The 17,948-nt window shown below is 44.0% G+C and overlaps 1 protein-coding gene across 4 annotated transcripts in view; it reads right to left on the bottom strand.

Annotated features, from left to right (window-relative positions):
* Window positions 1-3,981: 3,981 nt before the first annotated feature.
* hivep3b (HIVEP zinc finger 3b) overlaps window positions 3,982-17,948 on the bottom strand; it is a 38,778-nt gene continuing 24,811 nt past the window's right edge. For all 4 annotated transcript variants that reach the window (XM_084943017.1, XM_084943014.1, XM_084943016.1 and 1 more), the window contains exons 2-9: window positions 14,448-16,800; window positions 13,834-14,120; window positions 11,675-13,702; window positions 11,197-11,345; window positions 6,791-6,966; window positions 6,536-6,637; window positions 5,105-5,772; window positions 3,982-4,920 (exon numbers count right to left, since the gene is read on the bottom strand). In XM_084943017.1, the coding sequence (XP_084799143.1) occupies window positions 4,255-4,920; window positions 5,105-5,772; window positions 6,536-6,637; window positions 6,791-6,966; window positions 11,197-11,345; window positions 11,675-13,702; window positions 13,834-14,120; window positions 14,448-16,449 (6,078 nt within the window). In that variant the 5' untranslated portion in view covers window positions 16,450-16,800 and the 3' untranslated portion in view covers window positions 3,982-4,254. The remainder of the gene's footprint in view (window positions 4,921-5,104; window positions 5,773-6,535; window positions 6,638-6,790; window positions 6,967-11,196; window positions 11,346-11,674; window positions 13,703-13,833; window positions 14,121-14,447; window positions 16,801-17,948) is intronic.

The raw sequence follows: 17,948 nt of genomic DNA, 5'->3' as shown, positions 1-17,948 counted from the left end.
GAGGTTAGTAGTTCAGCTCCCTGAGAAACACAGATGTGTCCTCCTAAAGCACACCCCCGGGGATCGATGTGTCACATTAGGCAGCCCTCTGCATCACTGCATGCAAAGCAGTGGAAAAGACAGCAAGCAAGAGGAATAGCCAGAGAGTGTCTTTATACTAAACCACACCCTGATGTCTTTGCAGGCTTTTGTATTGGAAGCTGTTTACTTTTAATTAAAAATCCACCCTCCTCAGTTGACTCCTTGATAAAACTTCCTACTATCCCAGCAGGGCTCCGTAAGGCGTTGGCATCTGCAATGTTTCGGAGGAGGAAGAAGAATCTGTTGCTTCAGACTGCTTTTGATGGACTAAGAATCTAAAAATAAAAGTGCCCCACTGCTGCCTGTTTTGTAACACTTTCTGTGCAACATTTTATTCACACCAGCTCTCAGGTTTTTGGCTCCTCGTCAAAAAAACTGGCGTGTAACGGCTGAGTAAGCTTTACGTAATCTCTTTCTGGCTGTGTGGTTAAACATTGCTGTGCAAACTAAAAGTAAGACCAAAAACACCGGATGGCCTGAGACGCGATGGGAGAGATACTGTTTATCTGAATATTGACTTGTGTGTTGATCTTGTTTTACACTGCCCGACGCACACCGAGAGTTGCGTGTGCCAGCGTGATCAGAAGATTGTGAGGCTTGATCAAGCTGATCTTCATAATCTCAAACTAATTCTTTAGAAGTGATAAATATATGTGCTTTCATAATAAAAAATGGGAGTAACAGAATGACACATATACATAGTCACAGTTCTTGGAACTTATAACTTCTGGTTAAGAATTAGAAGGTGTGTCACCTGCTGACCCCAATGAAATCTAAAGCCAGTGAGACCAGGAAGCAGACTTGCTCCAGTGGTTCTGAGCTGAGGTTTAGGAGTACACCCTGATTCTAGCATAGCAGCTTCATGGAAGAGAAATATATTTTTCATCTGAAACTGGTGACATCTAGTGGGGGTGCTGAAGCTGTACAGCTGCCTGGCTCGCTGACAGAAACATCTCGAACACTCACAGTTTGATTGTGATTACTGTGCTTGCTGCTTTACAGGCACGAGAGCTCAAAGGATAATCTGCACGAACATATTGTGAACAAACCCTAGATCTTAACACACCTTAACACACATTGAACTGTGCAAAAGTCTTGAGCTTTCTGAAGGTTTTTTCAGTGGTTTTCTTTGGAAGTTGGCTGCTTTTTCACTCATTTTCAGTTTTAAATATAATCTTTACCTGTTAATAGGGGACTGTCATAAAAAAAACATCATTTGTTCCCATTTGTTTAGTTAAATCTATGGCACATGCCATAGGTTATCTCAGCACGGTGTGCTCCATCGAAAATTGAGGAAACTTGATAAGTGCAGGGCAAACACGGGTTTCAGGTCTAAAAAACAACCTACAGCAGATGAACAGTATCTTAAGTCATGTCATTATAAAACAGAAGAAAACTGGAGGAGATCCTAAGCGGGCCAGACCAGTGAAATTCCCCTTTCTGTCAGTATAAAAATGTTTAACTACACATTTACTCACCACATCCTCATCTAGGTTTGACTGCATTTCTAATAGATAATGGCACATGGTTTGAGCACAGATTAAAAATGCAGTTTGAGGAAGGCCAGGCAGATCCCCACGTACTAAAGAGAGGTGAATGAATGTTTATTTAAAAAAGGAGGTAGGGTAGGGCATAAAAACAAGAACAAACGGCTAGTGGTGTAGGGGACATGCATGAGGTGTGGGCCTTCTGTCTGACACCCCTGGGCTAAAGCATCTGTGCTGAAGGTCTATGCTCTATACTTACAGAAATTACAAGCTTGCCTAAGAGCGTCCAGCATGTCTTGATGAATAAAGGTTGGGTTTGTAAAAGCTCTGTTTGTGCCTCATGCACTGCATGTTCCAGTAAATCACTGCACCCATTTCCCATTTTCCCATCAAAATAACTTCAATTGCATTTTATTTATATAGCACCAAATGACAACAACAGTCACCTCAAGGCGCTTTTGTATTGTAAGGTAACAATAGTACAAAGCTAAAATCCCAGACAATCATATGACCCCCTCTGAGTAAGCACTTTGGCAACAGTAGATATTTATCATATGATTTTAACGTTTTGTCTGCTTTTCAACTGAAGCCAATGCTGATAATGTTAAGAAATCATCAAATGTGTGAAAACAATTTGTCCTAAACTTGACAAACTGTTCTGTTCAAAATGTTCCGCTAAGGCTAAATAGAAGAAAGTCACGACCTCAGAGTCTGGTGCATTTTTTGTTTTTATTTCTTTAATGACTAGAAATTTTGCTGTGTGAAATCCGCAGGGCACTTGATCTTCTGGTACCAGCCAACGACTCGGCGTCTTAACTTTTTGTCACCAGTTCAAGATACAAGAACATCATGAAAAAGACACACAGATGTAATAAAAAGTTTCTTTCCCCCCCCCCCAATAACAAAAAGTTTAAAAAAAAAAAAACAAAAACCTTGAAACAATAATAATTATCATCAAAGAATAATAAATAAGAAGCACTCTTCCCTGTACAGACATATATTCTAGTCTAAAATCTCTTGTAATAAAAATAGAACTTCAGTGCATTTCCTTTGACACATTTCTGCTGCCCCTTCAGCACGTCTGCGATACAACTCTTAGTTATCCTGGCATTAAAGCAATGGCCTTTAGAAAAGAAACAATCAAGGGACAAAGTATTAACCCTCCAGAAGAACATTTAAAAAAAAGCTGATATAAAATTTCACAGCCTTCTCTTTACTATACATCTCAAAAACACAAACCTGGACATAAAAGGCACAAGTAACTACAATTTTCAGTAATACTGGACAAACAAAAATGGAATTCTTTTTGATGAACAATTTTGGTCATTTACAAATGTATTTCCATTCCTTTCACATTGACAGCCCTGTTTCCAACAAAGTCAGGACCTGGATAAAAATGTGCATAAAAACAGAGTGCAGTTAAATGTGCACGTTTTGTACCCTAATATGAGAATAGCAAAACTTTTATTACTTTATATTCTTACTGTGGTTTTTGTTATGCTAGATAAAAGAAATCAACACACAGACAGGCAACCATGACGTGAAAAACTGGTGCTATGGTTCGAATACTCAAAAACCTCTTTAAATTCTTCTGTAAATCATGGATGCTGTGTCCTGCAGGCTAAAGAGATATACATCTGGCTTGTGCTAAATCAGGTTTAGGATCAGCACGTGCTGCTATGTGGATTGTCTTTTTTAGGCATGGTGATATACATTCTGCATATCACCATGAAGGCACCGAGGCTCCATTCAGGTGCCAGCACTGCCCGCCTCTCACTCAGACTGCTGCAAATATTTTTCTTAAGAAATGTAGAAATAAATATAGCAAAATGATCCCAAAATGTTCCGAGTATTAAAATTGTGTTTAAAGCAAAACTAAGAAAAAAAGGTGCTCTCAGAGTTATAGAACATGGTGCCCTCCTTTCCACAACACTTGGTGTTTTAAAGGGTTGTGCTGCTGTCCCGAAGTTCTTTAAAGATGGTGCTTAACATGACTTCAACTTAAAAATGTGCATATACAATTCAAAAAATTAATGTTTCTACTTTCAACATTTGTTATATTGTCATCATCCAATTTTCAGTTTAATGTGAGATTTAAATCATTTGCAAATCACTGTATTCTGTTTTTATTTTACATTTTACAAAGTGTCAAAGTGTACCAGCTTCCTTTGGAAACAGGGTTGTATTTACATTATTACCATATATACATATATATATATACATACACACACACACACACATATTTTATATATATATATATATATATATATAAAATATGTGTGTGTGTGTGTATATATATATATATATATATATATATATACATACACACACACACACATATTTTATATATATATATATATATATATATATATATATATATATATATAAAATATGTGTGTGTGTGTGTATATATATATATATATATATATATATATATATATATATGTGTGTGTGTGTGTGTATATATATATATGCACAAACATTGTTTTCATAAAGAAAAAAGTGCATCTTTATAACAAACCTGAATATTGCCAAAACAAACATTTAAATGAACAATAGTATTGAAAATGTATATAAAACCCCCCCAAAGCAATTACAAAAAAAAAAAAAAAAAAAAAAAAAAAAACAGACTAGTGTAGCAAACAAAGCAAAATGGGATGCACGATGCATCGAAGTGTAGACGCTGTCAAGTCTGTTGTCTCTGGTCTCTTGTGGCGGAGTCTCCTTTAGCTCCTCCCTCCACCATATCACTACCAGATGTTCGTTCCTCCCTCTCTGGCTGTTGTCCGATGACACTCGAGGCTACCGGGGGCGTTAGACTAGGGGGTGCTCTTGAACGGTCGTCACTGGCGCAGTGCTCAGTGGTCTCAGTAGAGGACCCGTGGGTGTGGACGGAGCTGTGCGAGCTGCCATATTGCTTTGAGTCTGTGGCCTCCAACTCTGGTTTGGAAAATGTTAGTGCTGTGCTAAGACCTTGCTGCCCTGACTGGCTGGTTCCTGCTGTCTGGTGCTCTGACCAGTGGTCTCCAGGAGTCCTAAGCCCTTGAGTCCTGGGGGTCCCGCCCCAGTATGTTTCAAACCTGGCCAGTGATGGCCCATCCATTGGGGGTGATGTTGGGGACGACGGGGTAGTAGCGTGGGACCTTGGTCTTGCCTGTACAATTTGGATCCCTCCTATTGGGATCATCGGATAAGGGACCTTGGCTTGTTGGGAGTGCATGGGAAGATGGCTGAAGATGTTGTCTGTTGTCTGGTGGCCAGGATAACCCTCACAAGTGGAAATGCGAAAAGCAGGTGGAAACAAGCTGGTGTCTGACCATGTTGGCCCTTCTCCTGCTGTTCTGCTTTTCTCCTGTAGGTGGAGCAAAGACTATGTTATTGCTAGCTCATGAGCCTGCTCCTCTAGTACACAAAGTCCTGAGAGCTTTTTGAGAGACAGTGTAGAGAAGACATATGGATTGCTTAATGTTTCTCTGGTTAAAAGTGCAGCCACATATCTGTGACTCGTCTATGAACCAATTAGAAAATAGACTTACCACTCTGATGTGACTACCTGATGTACCAGGGTTCTCCCACGGTAAGTACCCAGGGGTTCTGTGCTGCATCCCCAGGGGCGAGGGAGGCGTTGGAACCTGTGACGATCGGTAGCAGCTGGGTGAAAGGGGAAGGAGAGGAGAAAGGGGTCTGATGGGAGAAGGTCCTCGTTCGGGGGAAGGTGAGACATGTCGGCTGGGTGAGGGGAGCTCTGTCCTCGGAGAGAGGCTCTGGATGGGTGACGAATACTCCAGGCGGGGGGAGAGGCTGCGGCTGGGGGAACAGCTCTCACTGCTTGGGGAGAAGGCTCTTGGAGATGCTTTCCAGCCTCGCCGGGAGAACACTGCTCTCCTGCTCCCCGGTGAGGCCGCTCTTCTGCCGGGCCAAACTCCACGTGGGGAGGGCTCCTGACTGGTGCAGGGAATGGGACCCGGAGGCTCGGGGTCAGGAGTGCCTTGCTTAGAGTGCCTGCTGGAGCTTGAACGCCCCCCTGTTGATGGGTGGGTGTCAGACGATACAGAGGACGGTGGGTCCTCGTGGGATGTGGACTCCTCTTCCTCTTCTTCGTCATCGTCGTCGTCGTTGTCTTCGTCGTCATCTGACTCCTCCACGTCAGAAAACTGATGCTCCTCCTGTTCCTCCGAGCCGCACACACGCTCTTCACTCCCTGCTGTTTGTGCAGACACAGAAAAACACGCAGACTTTAGATATCTATTCATGCCAACACCATGGGCCCTAAAAACTCATTTACTGGATGCGCAAAGTCGTGCAATAAATCCTCACACAAAAGTCACAAAACAGCGATTTACAGGAACAAGCACAAAGCGTGAGGACAGTCAAAGCAAAGGACAAACCAAACCCGGCACCCTTCAAACGCACTTTATAAATAGACTGAGAATGAAAAGGAATTTAATTGAAAAGCGCCATGCCTCTATTCACAAACTATCTCAGCAGCCTTGTGAATGGAAAGACAGTTTAAATGGCGCATCCTTGGCTGTGATGAGTGTAGTCTGTTGGCAAGAAAGAGACAGCGAGAGAGAGGAGGGGTTGCAGAGGAAGGTTAGGGAGGAGATCGTGAAGGCTTTGAGGCTTTTTTCCAGCTTTGACGGGGAGGTGTCAGCTGTGGCAAAAGGGCTCAGCTTTGTTTCGTTATATACCAAGAACTCATCCTTAAGGACAGGTTACAGCAGCCAGACTGTTGCAACAACATCAGGACGCTGTGGCATGTTCTGTATTCTTCATTTATTTATCTTGTACTTTTTCAAATTTCTTATGCAAGGCCAGAGGGAGGAGAATAGAACATCGTGTTGCATAAGCTGTTAGTGCTGAACAGCGACTATTCTTCACAGGCAGGAGTTCATCCAGCTGTGTACCAAGATTTCTCCACAGGGGGAAGGCAAGTATGTGAGATTCATCCCCACCACCTGAAGTACCTGTTTCCTCGCTCTCCGGCTCATCCAATGATGACTCAGAAACACCCATTGCCTGGCATTTTTTCCCATGAGCCTTTGACTTCATGTGTTTTGTAAGGTTTCCTAGGAAGAGAAAAAGAAAGAGAGTTTAAGACAAATGAGATCATTTCAGCAGTACAGCCAATAATGTGATCACTGGGCAAAAACAGCATTTTTACATTTAGGACCAAAGAGCTCATCAAGTTTTAATAAACAGAACCCAAATTTTCCATTTACCTTTGGTTTTGAAGGCAAAGTTGCAGTGTTTGCAAATGTATGGACGGACATCGGTGTGCGTTTTGATGTGCTTTTTCAGCATGCTTGGCTTCTTGCAGCGGATGCCGCACTCTCCGCATATGTACTTTCCCCTGCCGCGACCTCTCACGTAAACATACTCCTCATTGGACTTATACCTATGAGAAACAGACAGGTAAGAGTTCAGAGACAGCAACTTTAAGGCTGCATTTATTAGATTTTAGGTCACTTGAGGAAAACCGGAACAAGCTGTAAGCACAACATTCACATTACCCCATTTGCAAATTTATCACGGTTATGGTGAGCAGATGCAGGGCAACATTAGGATTCCTTTATTGTTGTTCTTTTCAAGGGCAACTGCTGATTTTAAGTCCAGTAATACCTCCTCTTTCTGATTTTATGTCTCTGTCTCATCTCGAAAAAACATTTTCCTCTTTATCTTCTAAACTGGTGCAGTCCCTGAATGTGTCGCTTGATGTGAAAGCTACAAGACCGGTTATTTCTGTACTGAAAACAGCACCACGATAAGCATACATTCACTGAATGAGTGTGTGTGTGTTACTGCTAATAAATACTCATAAAGCGAACTTGAGACCAGAACCAACCGAGGCAGATGCAAAATAATCAAACAGGAAGTCGACTTGTTTAGATGTTTGCTTCGACAGTCACACTCTGACAGACAGAAAACACTTAAGCATGGAAGAAATGAATGAGTGAATGAGGCATATTGCATAAAGCGCTATATAAGAACCAATTCATTTACTATTTGCTATTACATAACAACTGGGGACTAAGTAATCAGTGATGAGAGCCATTCTTTCTGAAACTGTGTCCAAATGTTCAGGCATGGCTACAATATATACAAAGGTCCGCTAAGCAGGCAGGTGATGGGTATGAAAGCATAACAGAAAACAATTATTAGCAAAAATATGAGAATGAGAAGGGTTAGATTAGAATCAGCAGTTAACCTAACCCCACTAACTGCATGTCGTTGAAGTTGTGGGAGTGCCCGGAGAGCCCCGGTCACACGGTGGATTCAAATCAGGACCTTCTTACTACGAGGCAACAGTGCTAACCACCGCACGACAGTGCTGCCACCATTTGAGCAAACAAATAATAAATAAGACGAGCTTGGCAGGAGTTACGACTGTGGCCTCACAGCAAGAAATACCCATCTTCAAACCTTCTGCTCTGCGTTCAGTTTGTGTGTTTTTCCTTCCTGCGTGATTTTAAAAAGCTTTTTTGATTTTTATGTCAATAGAATTCAGCTTTGATCGTTGTTCATTAACACTTAAAAAACATAAAAACTTCAGACCGTGTATTTTTTTAACCTTTTAAAGTCGATTTGGCACTTAGTTGTGATGTTTTAGCTTTGCGGTATGGGCCTTGAGATTGCAACCGGGCAACGAATGTATTCACAATGACAACCCATTCAGCACAGAGCAGAACAGCCAACCTGAGGAAAACAAAGGTAATAGAAAACCGCAGACAAAATATGAGACCCGCTCATCCAGATAACCTCAAATTTGGCACTGCACTTACTCGTGTCCTCGGCAGCGCACCTGCCAAGTTTAAAGTGGATCTGATGAATGTTTGACAAGATAGGATGAGATAAGACAGCCAGACACACATACACATATTTCTTGATTTATCTGAGAGACAGAGCATTATGTTCGCCAGCTAGTTTTCAGTTAAACCCTGAAAACAGCTGCTAGAAGCCCAGAAGGTGATAATGAAAGCTGCAAACCCCAAAGCCCAAAATATGCACTCAAAGATACTTGGAGGATTACTGCAGAGTGCAGTCATCATTCTTTCTTCTTTCACATTGCACTGCGAGCAAATTCAGTGATAATAACAAAGATAACTGTGGAAGTTAGTGATTGCAGCACAGATACATGCACAAACACACACACACACACAAAACTGAGAAACAAGGCTTTCTTTATGGTGCAGGTTGGGGAAGCCCCACCAAAACCCCTTCAGCACTGAGTCCCTCCACTACACCCCGGTGCAAAGAATAGCAGCTATTCTGCTCTGAACGGGTGGCCCTGCCAACAACATCAGCGGCTAAAGAGAGGGAAGGGAAGCCTGGCTATGGCCACCAACCTAAAATAGATACTACATATAAAAATCAACCAACACATTTAGGTCTACTCTATAAAAAACATTGTTTATGCACAAGCTTCATGTTTACCAAAAGGCTATTTGTAGACACGGCGTGGCACAGAGGTCTTATATCTGAATGAATTGTCCTCTATGAAAAATCCACTACTCATGGGGAAACTCACAAATCATTCTGAATTGTAAATATCCAATCTGTGCCGACTGTGTCTAATTACAGGATGTCACGACATCTACGAGAGACCAGGCTGTGAATGTTCCCCCGTTGTATAACAGAACCAGTAACGGTAAATCATAACAAATTGTTACACAACTGTAAAATAGCCTCAACAGTGAGATTGTGTTGTGTTCATTCAGGAGCTGGCTACTGTTTACCTGCCGTGTATTTCTTGCTACTGCTAAAAATATCCACCCACATCTCCGAAAAGAAAAAAAAGTAAAGTAAGAGAACGGCAGAAGTTTCACTTCAGTTATCGAGCATTAAATCAGCAGCATATCTCTCGGTACATTCAGTCAAAAATCATGTTTTAGCTTTATGAAAGGCTTGTTGGATGGTGGGAAGAATAATGCTTCTAACCAAAAGGAGCTACTAAAGATGATTAAAACATATTTAATCCTCATTTGACCAGAAAGAAACAGAATAAACTAATATTTTTGTCCTTAGTCTGTCTGAGTGGCACGGGTAAAGTGTTACAGGGTGTAACAAAACATGCATGGTTAACCATTTGCACCAGAGAAAACAATCATGTTTTTCACTGAATCAGTTCAGCTGCTGCCCGCATAAACTTCCCCAGACTTTCACCACGACTAGTAAAAAGCATTTATTGTTGCCCATTTCCTGAAATCTATTACTGAGATGACAGTGTGGTACTATTAAACTCCAGAGAAGCCTGGAAGCAGATAAAATCTGGCAAGCCACTGGAACATAAACAAAGCTGCATGATACATATTCATAAAAGACTGCTTTCTAGAATGAAATGAGTGGCACACAGCTATGATTTCAAAGTCTTGACAAAAGGGAGACAGGGATAATGAGTCAGGATGAAAAGCATTCTGTTCTCTTCAAGATTGAGTAGCTGTGACCATTTGCATGCATGGTGGAAACGCAGGAGAACATCAAGGAGCGGGATGAGAGACAGGAAGGACACAGAGGAGGTTTTGGAGGGAATGAAAACAAAATAATGTGCAGGTAAGTGAAACTGGAAGAGCTGCCAGAGAGAAATGGGCAACACCTCTGGGGTTTTTTTGTGGATGAAAGTGCACTTCCTGAAGTTCAGTGCCTTATCTACTGTTACGCGGACAGCTTCTTTACACCTGACATTCATGCACCTAAGCAGGAAATGCAGGGTTTGCCAAGTGTTAACACTCTGGAAGAGAAAAACTCAAAAATAGAAAATTTACCAAAACCAAACCATACCAAAAAGAATACCAGTATCATAGGAAATTATCCACGTAAGGCAACATTGTACACCTTCCTTTTATTCTTTTCCACTCAATTCAAATTTTAAAAAACCCACGTTTTTCAAAGTGCTGTACAGAAAACAACAGGGGAATAGATAAGAAGTACATAGATATGAGATATAGTGGGTGCTAAACATGCAGTCACAGTCAAAAAAGGCACAGGAGACACAGTGAGCAAGTAGGCAGACTCGAATGACATTACGTAAAAACAAGTTTTAAGTCTAGTTTTCAAAAGGAGGAAATCATAAAATAAAGATTTAATCAGATACATTTAATGGGGAAACTTTAGCTCGGAATACTCAAACCTTGGGAATAAAGCACTTGGTGCTGGAGGAAAAATCACTCAGACATTTGTGGAAAGCATTTATGTGTTACCCTGATCTGGTCTGCAGACAAATATGACAGCCTCGACTGTGACTCTGACTGCTTGCAGACTGCTTCATACTGTGCCTCCGTGTGACTTTTTATAGCCATAAAAATATTAATGAGAGTCTCACAAAGTTGGAGACAACCTTTTCCGCCCTCTCACACACACAAACCCACACATACACACACAGACGCTGCTAGCGCTCCAAATTAACACCTCTAAAACACAGACATTCGTGCCAGCAGTGAGAGGAAAAAGCTTGGCTACAGGTACAAATGAAGTCCCTCTGGACTCGTGGCCTCCCATCTGTTATTGTATTTTCTCCATGCACTCTTGTCAGCTCTCCATAGGCTGTTTTGCAGTCAGCGGGCATTGGTTTATGAAGAAGTGTAATGAGGAGCTGCCATATTTTGAAACTATAGAATTAAACAATTCTTACCCTCCTTCAAAGATGCAAACCCGAGAAGGCTCGCTCTGCTTGGAGGTGGATGGTCTCTCCACTTCTCGCATCTCTTTATTTTCTTCCTTCTTTTCAGGCTGCTGCTGTTCCTTTACTTCAGTGAGGGTGCTGGGTGGGGTGGCATGTACCTACACTCAAGACACACATGGGAAAAAAATTCAAAACAACTTATAATAAAATGTTAAATGCTGTTAAAGCAAGATTCAGTATAATTCCAGTTGTTAAAAGGGTATCTCACTGATTTATCATTATGTTTTTCTAATGCTACTATGCTAGTATGCTACTATGCTAGTATGCTACTATGCTAGCAACCTAAAGAGATGAAGACCGCAGAGCTTTGACTTCTAAGATGTAGAAGTATTCAAGAGCAAAACAGACCGTGAAATGTTCTGATGTAAGCAAATTAAACATGGTCAACATTTAAGTGGAAATGTATGTTTATTGTGTTTATGTTTACCTCTGACACATGTGGCGTCCTGCTGTTTTCAGGGGCCACTTTGCCTTCGGCTGGAGTAGGGGCCGTAGCCATGGTATAAATCTCAGAAGTGTGCTTCTGTTTAGAGCAGAGCAGAGACAGGGCGACCTTTGTGCTGATGCCTGGCAAGTTGGGGTTGTGAGCGCTGACGCTCCAGGTTGAATAAACGGAAGTGCGGGGGTCCCTCTGGGCAGATGGGTTGGGTTTAACATACTTCTGGTAGCACCAGTTGACTGAGGTTGAAGTGTGGAGGCTGGGGAACGAAGATGCGCTTGCGCCCACCTCCACAGCTGACACAGCTTCCTTTTTTTGGGTGATTTTCTCAGTTGTTTCCTTCTCTTCCACCTTTTCTTCCCTGTCATTTTTCCTTGGCTGGTCTTCTGGCTGCCCATGCACATCCACACTCGTTACTTCTAATGTATCCGATTTCTTCTTTTCCTTTTCCAGCTTTTTCCCAGTTGCCTTCCTTTCTTCTTCCTGTACTACCTTTGGTTCCACACGGCCCTCCTCCTCTTCTTCCTTATGGTGGCCCTCCTCCTCCTCCTCTTCCTCCTCTTTAACTCTTTTCTGGTGACGCTGGGCTTCTGTGCTGAGCTCAAGACTGGCTGCAGGGGACAGCATGCGCTTACTTCCTCCTGCCCCTAGTGGACCGTATCCATCTCCAGATCCTGAGGCCAGCTCTGATGACAGAGACAGAGGAAGAAGGCTCTTGACATCTGGAGAGGGGACCTTCAAGTAGCTCCTTTGCAGTGTCTCCCGTTCCACCTGGCTCATGATGACCATAGCCGTGCAAGAAACTGGTTCCTGTGAGCGGGTGGAAACCAGAATCTGGGAAAGTGTGGTATACATTGCACTGGCATATGTAGGTATATGAGTCTGGAGGCGTACTGGCACCACAAGAGACACTACTGGTGCAAGCTGTGCCAGGCATGTGGCGATGACCGGCCTCGGGTGGTGGTAGGAGATTGTCACAAGAGACTCCTGAGTCAGTGAAGAAGACACAGAAGAAATGGGGGGTCTGCTTTCTGTAGTTTGAGGAGAAGAAATGTGTGTGGTAAATCTTGGAGGAACGGGCAAGTACATGGCCTGGCTCGATGTATTCCTGGAAGAAAAGTGGCGAGGAAAAAGGGGAGGAAGCTGATGGAGGGGTATTCCCAACCTTTCAGCCATGTGGATTTGTGCTGGATGTATCTGTACAGGCGGAGATTCTGTGTGTGACTGTAGAAATGCTCTTTGAATGATTTGGGTGGATAGTACTTCCGATATGGCTGTGGTGACCGGGAGGAGCTGGGACAAAGACCCTGGGGGGAATGCTTGATGCCCTCTGGGGTGCAAAGGAAGCACCTCCTGAGAGGATAAAGAGATTTGTGGCTGTAACAGCTGCAAAGCCTTTCCAGTGGCATCGAGGCTAAACTGGGAGCTTACTCCAGTGGAGTACAGAGGAGAAAGATTAGAGTAGGAAGGACCAGGTTGCGGACTCTCTGCTCTGGGCAGCTGACTAGTTCTGCCTCCTACTTCCTGTTCTGGTTCCCCTAATGGAGCATGCTTCACTAGAAGACACTTTCTCCTTTCCTTCCAGGAGGACGCAGACTGCTGAGGAGACAGGGATCCATAGTCAAAGGACTTACTTCTGGTCTCTGGGATCTGCTCCGTTTGTTGTGGACTAGCTGGGGCCTGCTCTGAGGCTGAGCGCCTCATCTCCTTGTGGCTTTGGTGGTGTTGGTGAGAAGCAGATGGCACCATCAACATCTGGGAACTTTGGCTACTGGGAGCTCGGGCAGCTTGCTCTGATTGTGCTACATCCTCAAAAGAAACAGAAAAGTTTGAAATGTTGCTTTCTTGACTGGGGCTGCGAGGCAAAGACATAGACTCAAAGCTGGACTCTCCAGAGGACTGGGCAGCTTCTGCCAGCCTGAGTCTTTTCTTCTTTGGTGGCAGCTTCTCTGCAGGGAGCTGGGCCAATGTCTGACTTCGCTGAGGCCAGTGGAACTCCTCTACTCTCTCTGCCTCCTAGGACAGATACATTTTTTTATAAATTTAGTATTTAAGTCAATGGTAATGATGCTAACTTGGACAAATGCATTGTATGAAGACTGTAAACAAGCAAGAAAAAAAAAAACAATTCAAAAAGGTACATTTACCTTTGATGAGGATGCTGTCAGCGGGGGTGACACAGGTGGCATTTCAGCATCGGGCTCCACAGTAACAAGTATCTCCGGCACTTGAATATTTGGCTGGCGGATGAGGCGAGATGTAGAGGGTGATGGTTTTGGCTCAGGTTGTGTTTGCTGACTCTCTCTGAGGTCTGGATCTTGACTTTCCATAGATATACTCTCTTGCTTCTCAAAAGAGCTAGTGTGTTGGATGACAGACACACCCTTCCTGTCCTGCTGCTGCTGTTGGTTTGGTTCAGTCTGTAAGGAAACACCTAGACACAAACAGCTCCCATTATAGGACATCAGTATTGTGCTTTTGAGTGATGCAACTTAGCATTTTGTGGATTCTATTCCCATCTACTGTACAGTGCTACAGGTTACATGGTAGTAGTTTTTCCCGCTTTCTGTTTAACTATGTTAAGACAGTGATGTAGTTTTAGATATTCACTGCTTTAACTTTTAGGTATATGATAATCTGCATGTCTCAGATGCTAAAATGGCATAGAAAAGGTCTTCAAGAGAATAGCTGTATCGATTATGCAACTTAACATAATGATTTTAGCTAAAAAACATATATTTTGTATGTATGAGAGACAAACCTGAGAGGGCCTGCTTCTGCTCTGGTATGCGTGGTACTAGAATGAGGCCTCCAGAGCTGCCGGACACAGCTACAGATCCAGGACTGGGAGGATCCTCCTCCAGACTCTCCTCTTTCCTCCGCTTCCTCACAGCCATGGCTAACGCTCGAAACTTATGGTGCATCATCAACGGGCGATCTCCACTGCACGCTTTTCTTGCATCCCTGCTCTCTTGCTCCTGCCCTGGGCAGATGCTTCTGTGGGCCTCGAAGACTTCACTCTCTTGAAAGCGGGCCCCACATATTCCACATTCAAACACGGCGGGATTCTTTTGCTGTTGTTGTTGTTGTTGCTGTGGCTGTCTGGGTAGTTCGGTGCCTCTTGTTGAGGAGGAGGAGGATGTGGTGGGACTGGGCTCCTCCAACATTGACTCGGCTCCCAGGGGAACCTCTATGGCAGGCTGGCGCTTGAGCATACGCTGTGCATGGCCGATCCTCATCTCTGCGACCACTGCTTGCTGCTCATCAAAAGATTGGCAGAGGCGGTAACCTCTGGGTGATATGGTGCCAGAGGCAAAGGGCTCTCCTTGGCTGGTTGATATTGGCATTGAGTGGCTTCTAAGGAGAGGCACTGCTGACTGGTCCTGCGTACCCGGTGGATCAGCGTCAGGATTATGGATGTGCCTCAAACCACTGGGGCCTGCGGCTTCTCCTTTGGGATCAAAGGCATAGGGGTCTTTGGGGGCAGTAAACTTGGGTGACTCCATGCTGCTCTTCCGTGACAGGGAGGAGCGTCGAGGCTTAACGCTGTCAATCTCACTCGTGTCTACTACTGCTTCATTGATAGTGATGAGCTTGGTAATGTGTTCTATTACTTGGGTTTTGGGTACGGCGAAGGAGATGTTCTTCTCCTCGGTTCCTGAGGATGAGGAATGTGAGGGAGGAGGCTGCTGCTGGTGGGGACTCCGCTGCTGCCCTCCCAGCCTTCCATATTTCCCTAAAATAATTTCTGCGTAGGTTTTGGCACTGGAACTTGGGGGGCTAACTTGGCATATGTCAGTACTGCCTGATCCGGAGAAGTAGCCCGACTCTGTGCTGCCTTTACTGCCAGGCCCAATAGAAGAAGATGATGTGGAGAGGGAAGAGGGTGGGTCATCTGGAGAAGCCATGGGCCCACGTTTTCTCTCACTAAGCCTCAGTGCAAGTCTTTGCTTGACAGCGTGGGAGTCTTCAGGCCTCTGGCTCTCCTCTGAGCTTCCCAGGCGCTCCTTACCTCCTTTCCTATGCTGCCCCAGCATCTCTTTAGAGGATTTTCTGTGCTGGCCTGTCTCGTCCTCAGACTCAGTGCTTTCTCCCTCTGTGTGTTCCTCGGGGTCTTCTCCAGCGCCACTGCCTTCTGCACCACTCAAACTGGGCTCATCTCGACTGGATGCCAGACCCGCTTTAATACGATGGGCATGGGACTTGCGGTGTTTGTATAAGTTGCTCTTGGTCTTAAAGGAAAACCCACAGGGCGCACATGGGTAGGGTCTTTCTCCTGTATGCGATCGTATGTGTTTCTGAAGAACGCTTGGCTTGGCACATGGACGGCCACAGTAAGTGCACACATATTTCCCTGGTTTTTGTGGTTTCTTCTCCCCTTTCCTAGGTGAGCTAACCCCTTCTAGGCCCTGTTGACTGGAGTGAGTTGGAACGCCGTGAGCATGCTCACCCTGGGTGGAGGACGTAGAGGGGAGGGATAAGGTTGACGAGGAGCTTGTAGAGAAGAAGCTGCCTCCTGAGGGACCTGGGGTATCTGAACGCTGCCATGCTACTGCTTGCTGCTGCTGTAACCGAAGCAGGTCAGTGCGCTTGGGTTGGCGGTTTTGTAGGCGGCCCAAGGCTCTGTGTACAGGACGAGGATTAGAAGGCTGCTGGGGTTGCTGAGGTGGACAAGAGCCCAATGAAGATTCAGATGTCACATGCTGCTGCGCTTGCCTTCCAGAGCGCTCCCCATCAGCCGGATGGCTGGGCTCAGCCTCCATAGAGTGGGGAGGAGACCTCACAGACTCGTAACGAAAGGCTCTCGGAGCCTCATTGGTCTAACCGCATGGCAGCAGAGAGGTCAGAGGCATAGGAACATTGACAGACTAAGTTGTAAATCAAAATGGAGCACCTTTTTCAGAGTGGGCCAAAAGTTATGCAAGAGGACAAAATGAGGCATCATTAAAAGGTGCCCTGGAGCCGCATGGATGCAGGTAAACATGGATCATTTCTCCGTTCAAAGCAGCTCTGCTTCTATCTAGCCTCAGCCATTTTAAAAGTCCTCCCAAGGTCTTTTTTGCATCTTCTTTGTTCGTTGGCAAGACTGTTAGTTGTTCGTCTTTTAAATGGGTCTAGAGAAACAGAAAAAGCAAAGGAAGCAATGAAAGAACTGAATGAGAAAAGGGAAAATTAATCAATCATCAAGCAGATTTTTTTTCAAAAAAGGTCCATGTGAAAATACTGTAAACATAACATTTCCCTTCTTCACTTTCCAGCAAAGTTCCTCTAAATAAAACCAACAAAACAAGACAAAGTAGCAATTAAGGTCCTGCTGTTTTGACTGCAGTCAAAAGTAAGAAATCAACAGATCATATTTAGAAACAGAAAACACAGTGGGCCCTGTGAGGAAGACTTAGTGTGCTTTTAAAAACCAAAAGAGTTACACCGATAAAGGGGAAGGTCAAAATCATTAGTGTCTTATTAGCAAATGTCATATTAAAATATACTTCCACATATCATATTATGAGAAATTGGGCTACCTTTCTTGCTACTGAATGGGGTCAGTGTTGTCATGACGACACTGACAAGGTAAGTGCATCAATAAGTTATTGCTCTCATCTGTCCTCACTTAAACTCTTATTAAGATAGTGGGTACTGCAAATCTATATTAAAATGCAAGGTCAAGCTGTTCTACACGGGAAACTGAACATGTGCTCATCTGATATATGCACACAACCCCAAGGTGTGTGCGCAGCTCTTGATTTCCTTAGACTGTGACAAATTAGAAATTAAGACTTCTACTCCAAACAGTGGAATCACAATCATATCTAACTGACGGCTTGCTTACTCGGCAGGAGTCTGAGGAGCCCGGGGCCAGAAAGTCAACATCCAAACTACAGGCACCAGAAAAGGAGACCGCAGTGTCAGGGCATAGAGTCAAAACAAATGTTCGAAATATAGTCCATGCATATCTGATCTGGCACCGAAGCTCAAGGGTGTAAATGAAGGGGGTTGTTTTCTAGTGGAGAAGAAGAACTTGACAGCAGCTGGGTGTCAGTGTTAGCCTCTCGCACTACACTGCCACCAGGGTGCAGTGTTTATGAGTAGTGTCTTCGCACAGAGTCTACAGTGACACGGTCCTGTAAGACCTTTCATCTGCTCTTTCACACTTACACTACTAAAAAGCTGTGTTTATGAGGAGCCAAGTATTGCTCATCAGAGAGTCAGAGATGAGGCTATGATGAAATTTCATATTTTATCAAGATGTATGTACTGCAAT

The sequence above is a fragment of the Perissodus microlepis genome, chromosome 11, assembly GCF_051167445.1.
Source record: "Perissodus microlepis isolate ML-2025 ecotype Zambia chromosome 11, ASM5116744v1, whole genome shotgun sequence".
Lineage (NCBI taxonomy): Eukaryota > Metazoa > Chordata > Actinopteri > Cichliformes > Cichlidae > Perissodus > Perissodus microlepis.
This window is presented reverse-complemented; position numbering and strand designations above follow the sequence as displayed.